Source organism: Schistocerca gregaria, chromosome 1 (genome assembly GCF_023897955.1).
Source record: "Schistocerca gregaria isolate iqSchGreg1 chromosome 1, iqSchGreg1.2, whole genome shotgun sequence".
Taxonomy (NCBI): Eukaryota; Metazoa; Arthropoda; class Insecta; order Orthoptera; family Acrididae; genus Schistocerca; species Schistocerca gregaria.
The window spans coordinates 356,483,883-356,506,022 of record NC_064920.1 but is presented as its reverse complement, the minus strand read 5'-3'; the positions used below and the strand labels follow the sequence as shown (position 1 = coordinate 356,506,022).

The window sequence follows — 22,140 nt, the reverse complement described above, 5'->3', positions numbered from 1 at the left end:
TGCATTTTCAGCTGTTTTGATATTCAGTTTAGTTTCTACAGCTGAAAAGGTTGTGCATGTTTTGTAGTGCTTAGCAAATTTTTACTTTAAACAATGGTGGATCAAAGAATTTGCATTAAATTTTGCTTGATAAGTGGAATAAAGTGCAGCAACACATCTGAAATGTTGACTGTGGCTTTTGATGAATCTACTAAGCTTAAGACAAGAGTTAACAAGTGGTAGAAATGTTACAATGAGGGTCTAGAAGATGATGACTGCCCTGGACACCCTAGCACATCAGTTACTTTATGACAATGTGGAAGAAGTATGGCATTTCCTTTGGCTCATGCCATGCATTTTTTTCCAATGTTTTGGGCATTTTATGTGTATCAGAAAAGTTAATTTGTTCTGAAACTGTTGAATCTCGACTAAAAACAACATTGAGCAACCATCACTCAGGACTTGCTGAATGAAGTCGACAATGATCCAGAACCTCTGAAGAACACCCTCCTCAAGCACAAGTGTCTGCTTGTGTCTGTGTATGTGCGGATGGATATTTGTCTGTGTGTGCGCGCGAGTGTACACCTGTCCTTTTTTCCCCCTAAGGTAAGTCTTTCTGCTCCCGGGATTGGAATGACTCCTTACCCTCTCCCTTAAAACCCACATCTTTTCGTCTTTCCCTCTCCTTCCCTCTTTACTGAAGAAGCAACCGTTGGTTGCGAAAGCTAGAAATTCTTTGTGTGTGTTTTATTTATTGTGTCCATCTACCGACGCTTTCCCACTTGGTAAGTCTTGGAATCTTTGTTTTTAATATATTTTTCCCATGTGGAAGTTTCTTTCCATTATATATATATATATATATATATATATATATATATATATATATATATATATATATATATATATATATATGACCTCAAAGAAATGGTAAATGCTCACTTTTTATGAATAGCAATGTTAAAGGTTGGTACTAATTGTGACTATCAAATAATATATCTTAACCCAAACAGTAGAATGAACTTATTCTAGAAGATTGCAAACAACAGTTTGGATAAAAAAATTTGAGTAGTGCTATGGAGAGGAGGAGGAGGCGAGTGTTTAACGTCCCATCGACAACGAGGTCATTACAGACGGAGCACAAGCTCAGGCCATGCCCTTTCAAAGGAACTATTCCAACATTTGATGAAGTGATTTAGGGAAATCGCGGAAAACCTAAATCAGGATAGCTGGAAACGGGTTTGAACCCGTCCTCCCGAAGGCGAGTCCAGTGTGCTAACTACTGTCCCACCTCGCTCGGTGCTATGGAAAAAGCACATGAAAGAGAAATATGTTTCATGATTAGCAATAAAAACAAGTGGTGCAGAATCAGCAAGGAACATCCTTTTGTGGAAGATATACACTTATAAAAGATTCGGACATAGTGTGATCAATATTTGTTGTTGATTTAAAACAGGTCAATGGTTTTTGTGAAATGAAAATTTGCAAAACATAGCAAATATGGAAAGGTATAAATGTAGAATGGATAACACAAAGACCCATACCTGCTTACATGGGAACAGTCACGTCTGACCTAAATTTTTTTATACAGATGAATACGTCGAAAGAAACACAATGTCAAAATATTAGCCGCTTAGACACATTGCAAACATTTTTTTAAAGATTGTTGAAAACCATCAGATTTGTTGCTCATTAGCTGTCTGGAGAAATGTACACAGCTCTAGAAGACAGTGCCTGCACAACACGGCAGGTACATATCCTTCATTGACAGGCACATAGGTAAATGGCACAATTAAATCTTAATTTGTAAAGCAAATTTCATCTTCTATAAGCAGTTTCCCTGACACAGTTGTTCACAGATACTATTGGCTTGAGCTTGCAATTTATCTAATACCCACAACAATTGGCAACTACCTTTGCAGTACTGTTAAGTTTTAACAGTGGAGACAAAACTGAATTAATGCCCTTTGTGTTTTTTTGTAAATGCTCATTAATATCATCTGTCTTTGCATAGACTTCAGAGCTTCACAGTAATGAGCAATCCAATTAATGTTTTCAACCATGCAAAGATGAAACATGAAGCATGCGGTATGCAGTTTAAATCACCTATTTCATCTGAAGACCTACCTGTATGTGTTATTTATTAGTTAATTTCTTTTACGTTCATTCTAATGACTGGTGTGCTAATTAAAGTCCAGAACAAAAATTTAGTACCTTTCCAGCCCAAAGAAAACATGTACAACATTAGCTTTCAGTGACAAAGTGTTGTTGTTTTCTTCAGTCCTGAGACCGGTTTGATGCATCTCTCCATGCTACTCTATCCTGTGCAAGCTTCTTCATCTCCAAGTAACTAGTGCAACCTACATCCTTCTGAATCCGCTTAGTGTAATCATCTATTGGTCTCCCTCTACAATTTTTACCCTCCACGCTGCCCTCCAATATTAAATTGGTGATCCCTTGATGCCTCAGAACATGCCCTAGCAACCGATCCCTTTGTAAAGGTTACAAATATTTTGGTTAAACAAAAGAGAGAGAAAACATTTAAACTTTAGCGATGTGTGAAGCCATTTCATTTTGTAAGGTACACTCAGTGAGTACACCGATTTCTATTAAATAACTGAAACAGTGGTTAGTTACCTCTGTGTGCTCTACGAAAGTATCCTCATCATCGCTGTTACTGTACTCTGAGCTCCATGCAGCTTCTTCTTCAGGATTTTCAGTCACTACATGAGGACGTTTATTTTGAGATTCTTCAAACGTTAGGCTTCCATTTTTTGGAAGACATGAATGGCTATCCCATGATGTTGTCTGGTGTAATGGCCTGTTTGTAACGATAAACAGTTAGAAATAGTTGGAAAAAGATACCAGACACAAGTCAGAAAAGATCTGAAACAAATGACACAAATGAAAATCCCAGTATGGTAACAGATGATTTATTGTTCTGTGGTTTGATGTGAAGGAAATAGAAAGAAATTTAGTTTAGTTTTCCATGCAATCAACATACAAAGACAAATACGAATCCATTAAAAAATCAAGAAGGATTGCACTTGAAACCAAATGATGATGTTGTGTATTTAATATTCAATGCATTAAAACAATGACTTTTACAATTATGCTGATAGTTTATGACTTATTAATTTTCTTTAAACACAAAATTAGAGAAAATTAGAATAGTTATTTTGATCCATATTATACATTTACACTTAAAAAAAAAATACTCGTGCTCAACTAAACACTGGTTTCAGGTGCAACTGCCTTCCCACTTTACTTTTTTCACTCAATTTCACTGAATTGCAAAAATGTACATTTTGATGGTCATTTCTGCAGCAGCTTGTGTTATCCACTTCAAGCATGCTGCAGACAGTAAATCTTCATCATTAGACAGATTCCGCTTGTACTGAAAAAGCATATTTAGTAATTATAGAGTAAACACTGTAATGTTTTTTGCCAACAAAACCAAAACATATCTGGTGAAAAAAAGTCAGTTTGAATTATACTTGATATAGGGAAAATTAAACTAAACTTATAAACAATTTGAATAAACATTAGTGATTGATGTTTTGTGCAATAAAGAAGTATCACTAAATGTGTTTACTTTTAACATTATGCTGTACCATTCACACATTTTGAAGTGAATATCACAGCAACAGATGCAAGCTAATAAAAATAATACATTCAAATAATTAGAAGCCAACTACATACTACATGTCAGAGGTTATAATTTCAAGATATTACAGCATAATAATATTGATCCTACTAGCAGGAACTTCAAGTACCTAATATTAAAATTTCTAACATGAAGTGTGTGCTTATGACTCTCACAGAAATCAAAACAAGCAGCCTAGAGATCACTTTTACAAACAGGAAAGTTATGTCAATGAGAATTTGTTGATACTATTAAACATTATTTGTTGCTGCAACCTCAAATATTTTCTAAATTAAGTCATACCTTTCTTCAAGAAAATAACAGTTTTACACAAATTTTCAAATTTGGTTCATAATTGCCAAACCCCTAACAGAATTACTCAAAGCACTTATCTGCAGTGTTAAAAACTATGCTGTAATTAGTAATTATGAAATTTTATAGAACTACTTTATACCTGTGAATAATTTTGCTTCCACCTGCCATAGAGTACTGCCTGATCTTTTCACCCTTCAGTTCTGCTAACTGATCAAGTAGGACACTTTTTATTTTGCTCACCCATACTTCCTTCTGTTCTAAGGTTAAAGCTTGAATGGTGTGAACTTCCTGCCGCCCCTGCAGCCAAACTTCAAATTTACGGCCATCACCTTTCACAGACTCTGTTAACCCTATCTGAGACATCTGAAAGACATACAAACATACATAATTGTTGTGTAAAATAAACTACTGAAAACCAGTCACTCACTGTGCTCTATAGTGCCCACCACAATGAAGATCCTTCAGGGATGTGGAATGGGTCAAGATGTACATTAAAAAAAGTGAAACAGCTATTAGAAATAGCATTAATAATTAATTGTTACTAAACTACTATAAATTATTAGTTCTTTCAAGTTAAATTTAACATATTAAAGTTAGCAAGAAACACACTACTTCAAAAGTTGCTGTTATATTAAATAGCTGGTCTTCATCTCTTACTGATAATTTAATATCTGAAACCATATTTATATTGTCCACAGAACAAAAGTTGTCTATGTGTAAAGGCCTTTCTACAAAGAGCACTGCTGTTTGTTCTGCAGCTAGCAGATTCTTGAATCTAAATAATTATTTTGTAAAAGTGGCTAATAAGGTATGTTTTCATTTCTCTTACACTCTAAATCAGACGCAAGAAGGCTAAAAAACAAGGAAATTACTTTTGTGACTTTTGTTGTGGCTATATGAATCTTAATTCCACCAAAATAATTTGTAAAAATTATTATTAGCAACAAATACCACTAAGGAGCAAAGGAATTGTGATATGAGCACAGGAATTTATAAGTTTCACTATACTTGGCCTACCTGGGGATTCAACTACTAACTAACTACAATGATTGTTTTTGTTGTCTCAGCCTCCTCAGTCAGTGAAGAAGATTCTACTATGCAAAATAATAAATTGTGCGTTTTTGTTACATTTATTGTACAACTAATATTATAAATACAAAAACCTCATTCCAATAATCTATTACGCAATTGCTAAACAATATGCAGATTTAGACCAATACTCACCAGAATGATAATGGAAAGTACGAAAATGAAACACATCAATTTATCCAAGAAGTTTACAACCACCGTCAGATGAAGCACTTACTACTGCTTTCTGGCTGGAGACAGCAGTCATATTTGGGTGATGTATGTTTTATTGTGTGATGCGTTCTTACTGAAGAAGGCTTAGCTTTGACTGAAATCTCTGTGTGTTAAGATCTTTTCATTGTGCCTATCTTCAATTCAACGTGTGACCTATACGGCAAGTAATGATCTATCATTTTAATACTATTGTTGATATTCCAACCTGGACTTACAATCACTTTCACACTTAATTTACTGAAGAGTTTTTGCCTGATAACAAACCATAAAAGCTGTAGCACTATGACTTGTGTATCAGGCTTAAAGGTACACCAGAGATCTTGCAAGAGACCGCTTCCCCACAGGCATAACCACTTGCACAATGCCTCTCAGTTATTAGAAGCAGCCTCCAAATGGAATTCACATGTTCAAACAATTTTCTGCTTTCGTGCCATGTCTATATGCATGTCACACTCACCTCATCCACTGACAGTATGAAGAGCCATCAAAGAAAGGGCTGTCAACCGCGACTACATTGCTTTTGCCTTGTACTGGTGAACATGGAAATTCTTTTGCTAACAGGCATAAAGTGCGATGCACCGCAGACACTCAGACAGATACAATCCAGCCATCAGACAGGACAGTTCAGTTCAGTTCAATTCAGTTCAGTGCAGTGCCTGCAGCCAGCTTAGTACAGTTCTCTGAGGATTATCTCCTGACTTAGCAGTTGTTATTTATGGAGTCATATGACAATCAAGAGTGTCTGCAATATTACTATCAGTTACAGTTATGACGTCAGAGACTGTCGCGAGACTGTAAAGTTTTTTAGATTTCAGTGTATCAGTTATAAGACATCGAGTGTCATGCACAAAACTGTACCAAAGTTAAGTTCCATTCTGTATCACACTCTTAATACATGTAATTTGTTATTTCTTACTGTATTACTATATTCCTGTTACAGTGCTGCAGTTGCAAACAAGTATTAAATTAGGAAGTGTGCAATCAACCATCATTATGGAACTATGACAGGAAAACACTTTTCTGCTATTGTGGATGTTTCACCTGAATTAATAAAAGAAGTCAGTTACTACACTCACAATATTTTGGCTGTCAAGAAAAACTTTGAAGGCTATTCTCACTTTTTTACTAAGTCTCAACATATCAGCAACAAGAAAAACTGGAAATTGCTTATTCAAATTTCATAAGTGCAAAACCACAGCACTCTCATCAATTGTTGGGTAGTAAATAGAAAGGACAATACTGGCGAGGGGGACAATTTTTTTTTGTTTTACTTACCTCAGAGTGCATGATTCTTTGCTTTGATTTTTGTGAAAATGTTATGTAGCTTTATTCCGCAGTTGTACCATTCCAAGATTGCCAATCCATTTGTTTTTCAGGAAGATTCTGTGAATTTTTCAAACACTTCTGAGCATATTTTTCAGACATGGCCCAACCGGAATTTCTGCTACACAGTTCTCAGCTTATTGCAATAACAGTCTGCAACCGATGAGCTCATGGTGATGGCACACTTGGCCGAACTTGAAGAAATCAAGAACTACAGCCAACAACAATTACTGCAATTAAAGATGCCACACCCACATTTTTCAACATTCAATCGAAAAATGGAGTCCTGGAACAATTATGTCCAGCAACTGGAGAAACATTACCTTGTGCATCACATATCAGATGGAATTAAAATCATTTTTATCAGCTTGTGCATAACCAACTGTATTTCAGCTTCTTCAGAAACTGTAACCTATTTGTGAACCAATTATCTCCCTTTTTCGGACACTAAAGAAATGTTTACGAAATATTTTAACTTGCAAGTTCATATTGCTGCTGGCAGACACAGATTTGTTTCAAAGTTTAAAGAAGTCAAATCAAAGCTATAAACAGTGGATAAGTCAATTATTGAGGCCCGACTCAAGAATATACATTTCGTTGTGATTAGATTAGATTAGATTAGATTAATACTTGTTCCATAGATCATGAATACGACACTTCGTAATGATGTGGAACGTGTCAGGTTAATAAAAGATGTCTGTACAAGAAATTACATTACACAAAATATTGCATGACACTAATCATTAAGTCTTTTTTTTTTTGTTTTTTTTTATTCTTACTTTATATCTAAAAATTCAGCCAATGAGTAGAAGGAGTTGTCATCTAGAAATTCTTTTAATTTATTTTTAAATGTTAGTTGGCTATCTGTCAGGCTTTTGATGCTGTTTGGTAGGTGCCCAAAGACTTTTGTGGCAGCATAATTTACCCCTTTCTGTGCCAAAGTCAGATTTAACCCTGCATAGTGAAGATCATCCTTTCTCCTGGTGTTATAGGTATGCACACTGCTATTACTTTTGAATTGGGTTGGATTATTATCAACAAATTTCATAAGGGAAAATGATCAATGTATATAAACTTATGCAGATTCATTAATTCATAGTATGCTTATCATGCACTCCCCCAGCAATAAATAAGAGGAGGACCTGGTTAGTCTAACAAACACGTCTTTAGAAGGCGATCTGCCATTGATTTGAGTACTTTAAAAAAAAAAAAAAATAAACATAGGATTGATGTGTGCTAAAAGAAGCAGAATTGACGGACAAAAACAACAGACACTCAAGCATACAGCAATTGTTAGTAGTAAAAAGTCAAGTACTGTTCATAATGAACACGTCCAAGTTCAGAAACTTTCATGGATGAAACGTCACATAAATGTCACCTTTGCTGGCAATAAAAAGTCATTAACTGTAACTCTTCAAACTGTAACTTTCCAAATTGACACATGGTTGTCAGTTTCAGTCATTCTACTCCAAACTTTACAGACTTTCACAGTTTGCTGTTCAGTTACAGCAATCAAGAGATAATAGTAAAAGGACGATTTTCAGCATATGTTGATGTATAGTAACTTACAAAACTGGCTACATTTTTAGGTGTAAATTCAAATAAAGCAACGAATTTACTAGGGCTGGATCTCTTCAATGCTTTGAGCTTCACCACTCACCACTCAGGAGGAGGCAGATCAAAAAGTGTCATTCCAAATCGAAAGTTAAATCAGGCATTGCAAAAATATGATAATTTTTTCTCCAAAGCAAGGAGAAGTATCATAGGTTACATGGTGACTTTATACTGAAGCTGGATGCAGTGCCAAAATTTTGCAAAGCATGCAACATTACTTTTGCACTGAAAGATAATGTGAAGCAGGAACTTGACCATCTTGAAGAGAGATTATCAAAACCATAAACACTAGCCAACAGGCAACACCAATCTTAGTTGTCAGAAGCCGAATGGCCCACTTTGCTTCTGTGGAGATTTCAAGGTAGTGGTTAATTCTCAGTCTATTATTGAGTCATAACCTATTCCCACGCTGAAAGGATCAATGTCAAAACTAGCTAGCTGGAGGTTAAAGAACTATGGTGATAAATACTCCATTTGGTATCTACCATTATAAAAGGTTACCCTTCTGCATAGCCAGCGCTCCAAGTTCATTCCAGTGGTATTTAGAACATTTAATTCAGAAAGCTCCGAATTCTGTGAACTACCTTGATGATATTATTACCTCAGGCACAAGTCCAAAGAAGTCCTCAAAGAATTTGAAATTAGTTTTCAAAATTCTACAGCAGTGAATTTGAAGTACAACGAAGACAAGTGTATATTTTGTCAATGTGAAGTACAGTACTTAGAACACATTCTGCCTGCATATGGCATCAAGTCAACATTGCAACACACTGACGCAATTGAACACCTTCCAGCTTCCAAGGATATCAAGCAGTTACGTTCTGTATTAGGACAAATAAATTACTATTGGAAATTTCTCCCTCATGTAGCTTCCATCAGTGGACCACTGCACAAGTTGTTACATTATGGCACCAAATGGTACTGGATCAGTGAATGCCAATGTGCATTTAACAAATTAAACTATTTTATTGACGATCCAAGCAAAATGCTCACACTGTGGTTGTCTCAGTCTATGGCATGAGGACTGTTCTGTCACACTGACATCATGGTTTCAAAGGTCCAATTGCATTCACTCTGAGGACTCTGGCAATGGCATAAAGAAATTAACATCAGATCGAAAAAGAGGCTCCCATGATTATATTTCCAGCCCAGAAATTTCTTTATTACATTTAGGGGTGTACATTTGTCTATACAGACCACAAACCTTCATTGGCTATAGTGGATCAAACAATGACATTCCTAGCAAACTGCTCAATGTCTGTATTGCTGGTTGCTGCTTCTGTTGAAATGCAACTATGAAATTATTTTCAGGTCCACAGCACAACATGCATACACAGATTGGCTTTCGTGTCTGCCAATAGGACAAGACAAAAAGGTTGGGTCTTCAGCTGATGTTTGTTTTCCACTGGATATCCGCTGTCAACACCCAATGGAAACTTTCTGAGGAAAACTCAAATTTAACTGACAAACTAGTATCTATAGACACTGTTTTGCCTAACATGAAACACTGTATTCAAATGGAGTGGCCTAATGATAAGAAGTTACTTAATCAACTAGAGATTGTATCTTACTGGAATGTGAGGCTTGTACTTACAGGTACAACAGTGTCATTTTGGTTCATTCAGAACCAGGCCAGGCAAGGCAAGGCAAGGCAAGACAAGACAAGACTAGCTATTCCTACAGTTAATAGTTTTAAGGTACTACAGATGCTACATCAAAGTCATAAGGGCATAGTTCATATCTACTGCACTGTCAGAGAGCAAATGGAAGAATACTGACACTGACATTGAAATTATTTTGGCTAAATATCATTTTTGTCAAAAATACCAGTAAGCTCTGCCTCGACTGTAGTCTCCATGGCAACAAGCCTCAGAACCTTTGTCATGCCTGCATATTGATTTTGCAGGAGCGTTTCTCAGAAGCTACTGGCTCATCCTCATCAATGCTTTCTCCAGATTTCCAATTGTGATACACGTCATTGATATCTACCACAAAGACTATTCAGGCTTTGTCTACAACTTTGTCTAAAGTCTTCTCTACTGAAGGACTGCCCAAATCTATTGTCACTGACATCATCATCATCATCATTTAAGACTGATTATGCCTTTCAGCGTTCAGTCTGGAGCATAGTCCCCCTTATAAAATTCCTCCATGATCCCCTATTCAGTGCTAACATTAGTGCCTTTTCTGATGTTAAGCCTATTACTTCAAAATCATTCTTAACTGAATCCAGGTACCTTCTCCTTGGTCTGCCCTGACTCCTCCTACCCTCTACTGCTGAACCCATGAGTCTCTAGGGTAACCTTGCTTCTCCCATGGCTTTAACATGACCCCACCACCTAAGCCTGTTCGCCCTGACTGCTATGTCTATAGAGTTCATTCCCAGTTTTTCTTTGATTTCCTCATTGTGGACACCCTCCTGCCATTGTTCTCATCTACTAGTACCCACAATCACCCTAGCTACTTTCATATCCATAACCTCAACCGTATTGATAAGGTAACCTGAATCCACCCAGCTTTCACTCCCATACAACAAAGTTGGTCGAAAGATTGAATGGTGCACAGATAACTTAGTCTTGGTACTGACTTCCTTCTTGCAAAAGAGAGTAGATCGTAGCCGAGCGCTCACTGCATTAGCTTTGCTACACCTCGCTTCAAGTTCTTTTACTATGTTGCCATCCTGTGAGAATATGCATCCCAAGTACTTGAAACCGTCCACCTGTTCTAACTTTGTTCCTCCTATTTGGCACTCAATCCGCTTATATCTCTTTCCCACTGACATTACTTTCGTTTTGGAGATGCTAATCTTCATACCAAAGTCCTTAAACTTCTGATCTAGCTCTGAAGTATTACTTTGCAAACTTTCAATTGAATCTGCCATCACAACTAAGTCATCCGCATATGCAAGACTGCTTATTTTGTGTTCACATATCTTAATCCCACCAAGCCAGTCTATTGTTTTCAACATATGATCCATAAATAATGAGAACAACAGTGGAGGCAGGTAGCAGCCTTGTCTCACCCCTGAAACTACTCAGAACCATTAACTCAATTTACTGTCAACTAACTGCTGCTTGACTATCCATGTAAAGACCTTTAATTGCTTGCAAAAGTTTGCCTCCTATTCCATAATCTCGTAGAACAGTCAACAACTTCCTCCTAGGAAACTGGTAATATGCCTTTTCTAGACCTATAAAGCATAGATACAATTCCTGTTCCACTCGTAACACTTCTCCATTATTTGCCGTAAGCTAAATATCTGGTCCTGCCAACCTCTAAGAGGCCTAAACCCACACTGATTTTCATCCAATTGGTCCTCAACTAATACTCGCACTTTCCTTTCAACAATACTTAAGAAGATTTTATCCACAATGCTGATTAAAGAGATACCTCTGTAGTTGTTACAATCTTTTCTGTTTCCACGTTTAAAAATTGGTGTGATTACTGCTTTTGTCCAGTCTGATGCAAACTGTCCCGACTCCCAGGCCATTTCAATAATCCAGTGTAGCCATTTAAGACCTGACATTCCACTGTATTTGTCGAATTCCACTTAATTTCATCCACCACAGCTGCTTTATTGCACTGCAATCTATTGACCATTTTCTCCACTTCCTCAAATGTGATCTTACTTCCATCATCATTCCTATCCCATTCTACCTCGAAATCTGAAACATTACTGATCGTATTTACACCTACACTGAGCAACTCTTCAAGATATTCTCTCCATCTGCCCAAGGAGTCCACAGGATTCACCAGCAGTTTTCCTGACCTGTCCAAAATACTTGTCATTTCCTTCTTACCTCCCTTTCGAAGACTGCTAATTACACTCCAGAATGGTTTTCCAGCAGCTTGACACAAAGTCTCCAACCTGTTTCCAAAGTCCTCCTAAGATTTCTTCTTGGATGCTTCCTAAGATTTCTTCTTGGATGCTGCAATTATCTGTTTGGCTTTGTTTCTTTCTTCAACATAACTTTCTCTGTCTACCTGAGTTATAGTATGTAGCCATTTTTGATACGCCTTATTTTTCCTTTTACAGGCTGCCTTGACTGTGTCATTCCACCAAGCTGTTTGCTTCATCCTACCTTTACACACTACTGTTCCAAGACATTCTTTAGCCACTTCTAGTACTGTCACTAGTACATTGTCACTGACAATGGCACACAATTTCTTTTTAGGAATTTCAATTATTTTGTAAAACCAACAGCATTTCACACTTCAAGACTACATCATTTCATTCTGAGGCCAATGCACTCCCTGAATGATTTGTACAAACTTTCAAGACAAACACAATGAATCTCTTTCAACAGAACAATAAAGATAATGTTTTACTGTCCTTTCTCTCTCAGTACAGAGCCAGTCAACATGATGCACAATCTGGAACTCCGTGGGAGATCACGTTGAAAATTAATGCCAAGTTTAAAGCCATTTGTGCACCCACATGTCAAACCTCGACAACAGTTGAAACAAGCTTTTCAACTGAGTTACTCAGTAATCATTTCAGATAAAAGTGTGGAAAAAGACATGGGAACCAAGCAGAGTCACAGAACAGCTCAGCAATAGTTATGTTTAAGATTAAATGTTCAAATGCAATCAAAATACACCATACAAATAAAAAAATCAGACCACACTGCAGTGAAATGCACACAGGGAGTACTCCTATTTTACTTTATACAATCATGACCTTTATGCAGCCAGTCCTCTGAGACACCTCCTGACGCAGCCAGCAGCCATCCCCACCAACACTGGGCCCCATACACGTCCAGCCTGTGATGAACCAATGGAAGATGGAAGCGGACATCGTGGCTCCCACATCAAATCAGTCTACAGATATCAACACGGCAAACCCTGTTGAGTCCCTGTCCTTACACATTAGTTAATATCATGCAGGAAAGGTTTATCACTGCCGTGTAATGACACTGGATCTAGAATTACAAAACCTATGATTTTGTACGGGATTGCCATGGTGCCACGATGGAATGTCAGGGGAACAAACAGACATGCACCAACCAAATACACATGCTGTCAAGCAGGGAATCAGAATGCTAATGAAGCCAGTTGGAAACACTTAGCCCTCACCAACATATTCCTGCAAAAGTGTATCAACCAAACCCAAATCTCCTTCAGTACCTTCTCTCCATCTGCAAAATTCTCCTGCTATGCAATTCCATTTTTCTTGGAACCCATAACACACACTGAAACTCTTGACCTGCAGGAACTTGAGCAACATTCAAGATTCCACCTCAAAAAGCTCTTCATCCTGCTCGCTATCTACTTTTGCCTTGGAACACCACTGTCCACCACCTCTACAACAACCTCCAAACCTCCCTCATGCCCCCTCATAGTGGACAAACCCTATCTCACAGACCTACTACACTTAACCCACCCTCCAAAACTCCCTCCCACCACCACACATAATCCAGAACCTAAACAGACTCACAACACAGTCATGAATCTTTCGTCCAGAAGCCTTAGCCGCACAGAAATATCAGTCCTTTCCAAAGGCCTCACCTTCTGCCCCACTCTCAAATTCAGTCATGCAGGACTTGTTAAAGACCTTCTCTCCTTCTCCCAGTAGAAACACTTTTTCGCCACCAGCCCTACCAATCAGACTCAACCAAAGCCCAATATTGAACCTTGCCTAACTAAGTTCACTCCTCCATACAACCATCACCCACCACCACTGCCCCAAACCACCCCCTGTTAATTTTAAAAGTTTCTTAACCTCAAACCTTGCCTCACCATCATTCCCCAAATCCCTCAACATGGAAACTAACCTTGCATCCACAGAACGAACTGCAGTCCACCATCTAAGAACTAATTCTGACATTATAATCCTACCTGCAGACAAAGGCTCCACTGTTGTTGTTGTTCTGAACTGCAAGACTACCTAGCAGAAGGACTCCATCAGTTTGTCAGATACTTCCACCTACAAACCTTACCATAGTGACCCTATTCCAGTAATCCAGCAGGATCTCCAGTCACTACACTAATCCTTAGGCCCATCCCAGAACCCCTCCATGGAGTCCATATCTCTACTCACCCCTACCACTACCCACACTCCTACCTTCTACATGCTTCCTAAAGTCCATAAACCTAACCACCCAAGACACCCCATTGTAGCTGGCAACTGTGCCCCCACTGACAGAATCTCTGCTCTCTTAGACCAACACCTTCAACCTATTACCCGGAACTTACCCTCCTGTATAAAAGATACCAACCATTTCCTCCACTGACTCTACACAGTTCCTTTACCTTTACCACACATTGCTCTGCTCGTCACTATTGATGCCACCTCCCTGTATACTAACATTCCTCATGCCCATGGCCTCACTGCTATTGAACACTACCTTTACCAAAACCCAATGGATTCCAAACCAACAACTATATCCTCACCCACAATGACTTCTCCTTTGAAGGCATTACCTACAAACAAATCTGAGGTACGTCTATGGGCACCCACATGGCACCATCCTATGTCAACCTATTCATGGGCCATCTAGAGGAATGCTTCATAACACCCAGAATCCTAAACCCCTCACCTGGTTCACATTCATTGATGGCATCTTTGCTACCTGGATAAAAGGTGAGGACACCCTACCCACATTCCTCCAGAACCTCAACAACTTCTCTCCCGTTTGCTTCACCTGATCCTACTCAACCTAAGAAGCCACCTTCCTAGATGCTGACCTCCACGTTGAAGATGGCTACATCAGTACCTCTGTCCATATCAAACCTAACAACCACCAGCAATACCTCCGCTTTGACAGCTGCCATACCAAGGAGTCCCTGCCATACAGCCTACCCACCCATACTCGTCACATCCGCAATGACGAGCAGTCCCTCTCAAAATATACCGAGGGTCTCACTGAAACCTTCACTGACTGTAAATATCCTCCTAACCTTGTACAAAAACAAATCTCCCGTGTATTTTCGTTCCAGTCTCCCAACACCTCCGAAAGCCCAACCGTCCGGCCACAGAGGAGCATTCTCCTTGTAACTCTGTACCGCCCAGGACTGGAGCAACTGAATTACATTCTCTGCCAGGGTTTCGATTACCTCTCGTCATGCGCTGAAATGAAAAATGGCCTGCCCACTATCCTTTCACCCCTCCCACAGTGGTACTCCGCCGGCCACCAAACCTACACAATATATTCGTCCATCCTTATACAACCCCGGCTCCCAATCCCTTACCTCATGGATCATACCCCTGTAATAGACCTAGATGCAAGACCTGTCCCACTGTCCCATACATCATCCCACCACCACCTACTCCAGTCCGGTCACTAACATCACCTATCCAATTAAAGGCAGGGCTACCTGTGAAACCAGTGATGTGGTCTACAAGCTAGGTACCAACCACTGTGCTGCATTCTAAGTAGGCATGATGACCAACAAGCTGTCTGTCTGCATGACTGGCCACTGACAAACTGAGGTCAAGAAACAAGTAGACCACCCTGTTGCTGAACAGGCTACCAAACATTATATCCTTCATTTCAACGACTGCTTCACAGCCTGTGCCATATGGTTCCTTCCCACCAACACCAGCATTTCTGAATTGCGCAGGTGGGAACTTTCCCTGCAATACATCCTATGTTCCTATAACCATCCTGGCCTCAACCTTCGTTAATCGCTGTCCTCACCCACCCAGCTCCTTCCCTGCTCCCATTCCAGCACTACACAGCCGTCATTCCACCACCACAACCAGTCTTTATTTTATTTATTTTGTTACTTTATTTTTTTCTCTATGTTTCTTTTTATTTATTCCTTCCTATGTCTCTCCTTTTCCACTACCCCCTACCCCTCCCCACCTCTCCCCAACCCGCTGCCCAACCTGCAGCACTTCACTGTCCACCATCCTATCCCTTCCCCTCCCTGCCCCAGCCTCCTCCTTTCCCTCATCCAGTCGCCACTCCCATTATGCACTGCTGATGTTGCTCACAGTGTGGCTTCAGCTGCCAGAAGCTGTAGATGTGTGTGTGTGTGTGTGTGTGTGTGTGTGTGTGTGTGAGTGTGTGTGTGTGTGTCTATTGTTGACAAAGGCCATTGGCCAAAAGCTTTAAGTGTGAAAATCTTTTTCTTGTGCCTATTTGCGACTAAGCATCTCTGCTATATTGTGAGTAGCAGCTTACCTTCTCATAATATTAAAAAATGTTTAATCAGAAATTATGTAATCAGTCACTTTCATGGGACTATAGCAGGGAAACACTTTCCTGATACTGAGGATGTTTGGGCTGAATTAAAAGTAGTAGCATTGAGTTACTAAGGCCACAACAATGAACTTGACTCCCAAATAGGAATGTTACTGTGTTAAATAAGCCAAAGCTAGACAGCAACAATTATTGATGTCCTCAAGCAGCACTACAGAATACTGATATTTCCTATTGTCATTTACTGTCCACACTACTAGGTTTCGTAATTCTAGATCCAATGTCATTAAACGGCAATGATAAACCTTTCCCGCATAATATTAACTAATGTGTAAGGACAGGGACTAAACAAGGATTTTCCCATATAGAGCCACTCCTCCTCATCTTTTGTTGTTCTACAACAATATGATATTGGCTCATATGCGTCTATTGTATGCACAGTGTAGCTTAGCATTTTGGACAGGGGTGTTGCAAGTGATTCCTGCCTCTCACAGGGCAGTCAGCAAATAAAACAAATGTGCATCACAGTCTCAATAAAAACACAGACAACATACTGATGTAATAATCATTTAAGTACATTTATATAACAAAACCACAAATCTTGTTGCTCCAAATTACAAAATACTACTCTACAACGAACTGTGAACAGTACTGTTTGCTAACTAAAGTTGAAATCTAGCAGAAGTCAATCTTGGCTGACTTCTGTTGACACTGCCACACAACACTTCCTCTGGAAAAAGGCACCCAATTATATTTTGCAAATGGTAGAAGTATTGTACAAACATTCATTACCTTCAAATATCGTTTGAAATGATATTCAGCTTTATTCTGGCCTTCTTTGGTAATCTTTTTACAGAAAAGCATAGCCTTCTGATATAAGAAGATGTGTCTCTGCATAGGTTTGAGGCGTAGTTCTCGTAGCCTGTCTTTCTTGCTTTCTGTCCATACAGAGAATGAGCCCTGCATTAGTAACTCTCCTTGGTCACTCAAATCCCCCTGCAACAAAAAATAATGACATACAACAGAATCCACAAAACATAACATGTTATATTATTGATACACAGTTTGAACAATACCAGTCTACTGTAGAAGCGGTACCTTTGGATATAAATACTACTTGCATAATAACCATGGCCAACTACATTCTTACATGCAACTACTTCTCTGTTGAAGGTATGAACAAAAAATAAATGCTCAGCATTGTCATGGGCACAAAACATGAAACCACATTACACCAGCTTTTATTAAATTGTCTTGAGGAATTCTTACAAGCCACTCATAAACCTAAACAACTCCCCATGGTCAGTTTCACTTATGACATCTTTACGGTCATGATCCACGTTAAGGGCATCCTGTCATTATTCCAACAGAACCTCAACACCTCTTGCTTCATTTGTTTTATTTGGTCCTCCTTTACTCAGTGAGCAACCTTAGTCGATGTTAATCATCTCACTAGTGGCTACATAAGAGCTTTTATTTACATTCAAGCTACCAATTACCCAAAATACCTTTTATTGTGACAACTAGCACCCATTTCAAATTAGCAAGTACTTCCCATTCAGTACAGTCTGGACACTCATGTGTATCACATCTGGTGTGACAAGCAGCCCCTCTCCCAGTATGCTGAAGGTCTACACATCTAGAACAGCAGGGGCTGTGTGGAGGTTTGTTAGTTTCAAAGCACGGCTTTTCCCAGAAGGTAAAAAATGTTTCATCTTTACTACATGCCTATCCACTAATCCACTATTCAGTACCTCCTCTATTTAATGACTAGTGCTCTATCATATATAATCAAACATATGGTGTGTACCCAAGTAATGAAAAATTGACCACTAGACGTCACAAGTGATGGATCTACCATTATAATAGGGAGGTAGGGAGTATTGTGTTGTCAGTAGAGAAACAGTAATAGCAGAATGGATAGGTCAGAAGAGTTTAGTGGCTTTGAACTTGGACAGCTCATGGGATATCACCAGCGTAACATATCCATCAGTGACATTTCTACCATTCTAAAGCTGCCCACGTCAACTGTTGGTGATGGAACTGTGAAGTGGAAGCATGACAAAACAATCACCGCTAACTCAAGAACAGACAGAACTCATGTACCAATGAACAGGTACAATCCAGCACTGTGGAGCATGGTTGTAAAAAACCATATGGCATCACCTATTAAATGGCTCTGAGCACTACGGGACTTAACATCTTAGGTCATCAGTCCCCTCATCACCTATCAAATAGTGTCACAAGGAGTTGATTCCTTGTGGTGAAGCCATTCTCCCTGTGATAGAACAGTGTAATGCTGCAAGCTTAAAAGGAGGACTTACATAAGACTAAAATCTAAGGATGTGGACCGTGACGTAAGAAGGTTTGGATCAGGCTGGGAAGCATATACAGACAGCAGAAGTGGTTAAAGTGACTGCTCACAATAAGCAGGAAACCCAGGTTTGAGTTCTTGTCTGGCACAAATTTTCGTTTGTCAGAACTGGACAATATATTTACACCCATTGCAGATGGGGATGTGAAATTCATATTCAGTGAACAATTTGGAACAATATTTCATACAGCTGTTGATTGTTAAATCAATTGTCAGAACCTCTGGAATCAGTTACAATGCTGACTTGGCTCCAGATCTCAGCATACATCATCACTACCTTCTCTGGCTGTAGCTCTAAAGGAAGAGCCACTGCACTAACGGCGCACGCTAGGCCGTAGGGCACTCCCCCCACTTCCGTAGGGTCAAACAGTTAGGGCTTTTTCTTCTCAGAAAGAGCAAAATTGTCGTTCCCCTTTCTCGTCCCTCCCAGAACACCAAGATGGCAGATTCCGCCGGTGTTTCTCCCGCCATAACCCGCAGCAAAGCTGCAGCGAAAGAGGCGCTCGGGCCGACTGACCCCGTCGATGCCAGCGTCCCGCTTGCCGCCGTGGGGGAGGTATTGGCCGACAAGGATCGGCAGATCGCGCAGCAAGCACAGGAACTGCTGGACCAACGTCGGCTGATAACCGACCTTTGCGGCGCAAACGACACGCCGAAACGCACCACATTACACATCACGCTGCACTCGCCTGCTACTGGTGACTCCTGCACGACCGTCCCGCTGTCGCTGCTGACTCCAGTGGCGGAATCAGCGGCGGCGGACGAGGACACAGAACAGCACTACACCGGGCCCTGGCAGGTGGAGGGCCCACCACACAAACGCAGAAACACAACAGGCACAAGCGAGCAACCAAACTCGCTAGGCAGCCGAAAGGCGTTGCTGCCTACACCGAAACAAACACTTCCGGCTAGGAACACCAACACGAACCGACCTGCGGTCAGTAATAACACAAGTACACAAACCGCAGCTATGCCCGCACAACAAAAGACTGGTTTTGCCCCAGTCGTAATACAGAACTATGGGGACCTTAGCGTCCTTAACACCACATTCGAAGCGAGGCACACACCTTTCACGCTTCACACTAAATACTCTGGGGATAGGGCCTCACTGTACGTGGCTACTAACACAGAGTACAAAGATCTCCTGTTCTTCCTCAAAGAACAGGGGATCGAGCACTACACGTACAGAACGGCTGAAGAGCGGACACAGCAGTACGTGGTGAAGGGAGTGGACCCCAGCACACCAAACAAAACAGTTCAAGCGGCGCTCAACTTCCTTGGTTACGACTGCCGAAGTGCTAACCGGATGACGGGCTTCCGCACACACACCCGCCTTCTGCGGATGGACGTAAGGGTAGAGTTATATGAACCACCACTCGTCCCCCAACAATGCAACAACTGCCAGCGATTCGGTCATTCGGCCCTTCGCTGTCGCCTGGCACCCCGTTGCCGCGGATGCGCTGGCAAACACGCATCCAACGCTTGTACACAAGCACAACGAAACGCACGCCGTTGCGCCAACTGTGGCCAAGGCCATGCGGCCAACTACAGGGGCTGCGACGTATACAGAGAGGCGCAGTGGCGTAAAATACAACAAGCTAGAGGACTCAGCGCCATACCACGTCCAAGGCCCGCACCAAACCCTGTCAGGAACGGTGTAACGTTCGCCATGGCTACGAGCCCTGGAGGAGCGGTGCGGGCGGCGGAACTTCCGCGCCCATCACACGCACAAAACACAACCGCTGCGACAACAATACAACCGTCTCAGCCAACAAAAAACACATCAACCACATCGGTTCCAACACCAGCTCCCCAAAACAACACGACCCCACTCCCTGAGGCCACGGCATGCGAAACCACGCAGACCGCACAGGAAGACGCACCCACACAAGGACCCCCAGAACCGAAAACCCAGAGAAGGCGTAGGCGACCTCAAGGGAACAGGAACGGGTACACAAGATCGCCACAACAAACCACTCGGCAACAACAGAACACGGAAACGCAGACACACAGTCAGCAAGCCAGCGACACCAGCACACACACTACTCCACCCGTCACCACACCTGTAACACAGGCACCACAGACTGCAGCACACAGCAGCAACACAAGCGCCAGCCCACACACAACGCCAACACCCGCACCAGCGGCCGCTAACACCACAAACAAGCCACAGGCCGACACGCACAACACAAACACAACACAAGGGGGAATATTGGAAACACTATTCCCCCAGCATACGACCCAACAGATCCTCGCCAGGATCTTCTCGGTCATCACCACACTGTTCACACAGCTCATGTCTGCCCAACCCGGACAGTACTTGACTGCCATACAAACAGCTCTCACCACACTGTCCACATCCCTACATGGATAATACGCCACACCCGGCCCCCTTCGCAAACAACCAGACACTATCACAGATCCTGTTCTGGAATGCAGACGGGATCAACAACAAAAGGGCGGAACTTGCCGCGTTCATGGAGCGTAAGGGCATCCTTATCGCACTACTGAACGAAACTAAACTCAAACCGCACAACCACCTAAACTTTACCAGCTACTGCGTCTATCGTACCGACCGACCGGACGGCTCTGGTTTCGGTGGAACGGCCATCATTATACACAAAGACATTGAACACACAAACATAGTGCTCCCTGAACTTGAAAAATTAGAGGCAACCGTCGTCAGGGTCAAGTTCAACGGAGCCTATACCACACTGGTGTCAGTATACAACAGTCCTAAGAACATAGTGACACGCGACATCAGCACTATACTCAACATATCACCGCGCATAATAGCCGCTGGAGATCTTAACGCGAAACACCCAGACTGGAATTCACGTATACGAAACTCCAACGGCAAAAAACTATATGAACACGCGCTAGGACGAAACTACATTACACTAGCGCCGACCGAACCGACGCACATTCCCTACCGGAGGGGACACAGGCCAGACGTATTAGACATGGCCCTCATCAAGGGCATAACAACGACACTCAACGTTGCTGTTGAAAACGATCTGCCCTCAAATCACCAACCTGTTATGCTATACATTGAAGAAACACTGCAGCACATTGACCAACGCAGGATGCTCGACTACAAGCGCCACGCGAATTGGACATTGTTCAAGGAAACGCTCGACAGTCACATCCCACCTACCCACGCAATTAATGAGACAGCTCAAATAGATGATGCTGTTGAAACCCTTACTAACGCCGTCCAAGACGCAATAGCCGGCACCATACTAATCCGCACACCACAACAATACAGTGCTGCCCTGCCCCAGGAGATCCTGGGCCTTATCTCAATGAGGAACCGCCTCAGGAGGTATTGGCAGCGTACCAGGCGCCAGCACTTCAAACGGCACATTAACAGGCTCCAGGGAATAATGCGGGACAAAATACAAACATTTAAAACACAACAGTGGGACCAAAAACTCGCAGGG

At 41.2% G+C, this 22,140-nt stretch overlaps 1 protein-coding gene across 2 annotated transcripts in view; it reads right to left on the bottom strand.

Moving 5' to 3' along the window:
* Positions 1-22,140, bottom strand: part of LOC126345620 (guanine nucleotide exchange factor DBS-like) — a 350,102-nt gene that overhangs the window by 12,557 nt on the left and 315,405 nt on the right. For both annotated transcript variants that reach the window (XM_050002115.1, XM_050002117.1), the window contains exons 18-20: positions 17,116-17,319; positions 4,077-4,300; positions 2,614-2,797 (exon numbers count right to left, since the gene is read on the bottom strand). In XM_050002115.1, the coding sequence (XP_049858072.1) occupies positions 2,614-2,797; positions 4,077-4,300; positions 17,116-17,319 (612 nt within the window). The remainder of the gene's footprint in view (positions 1-2,613; positions 2,798-4,076; positions 4,301-17,115; positions 17,320-22,140) is intronic.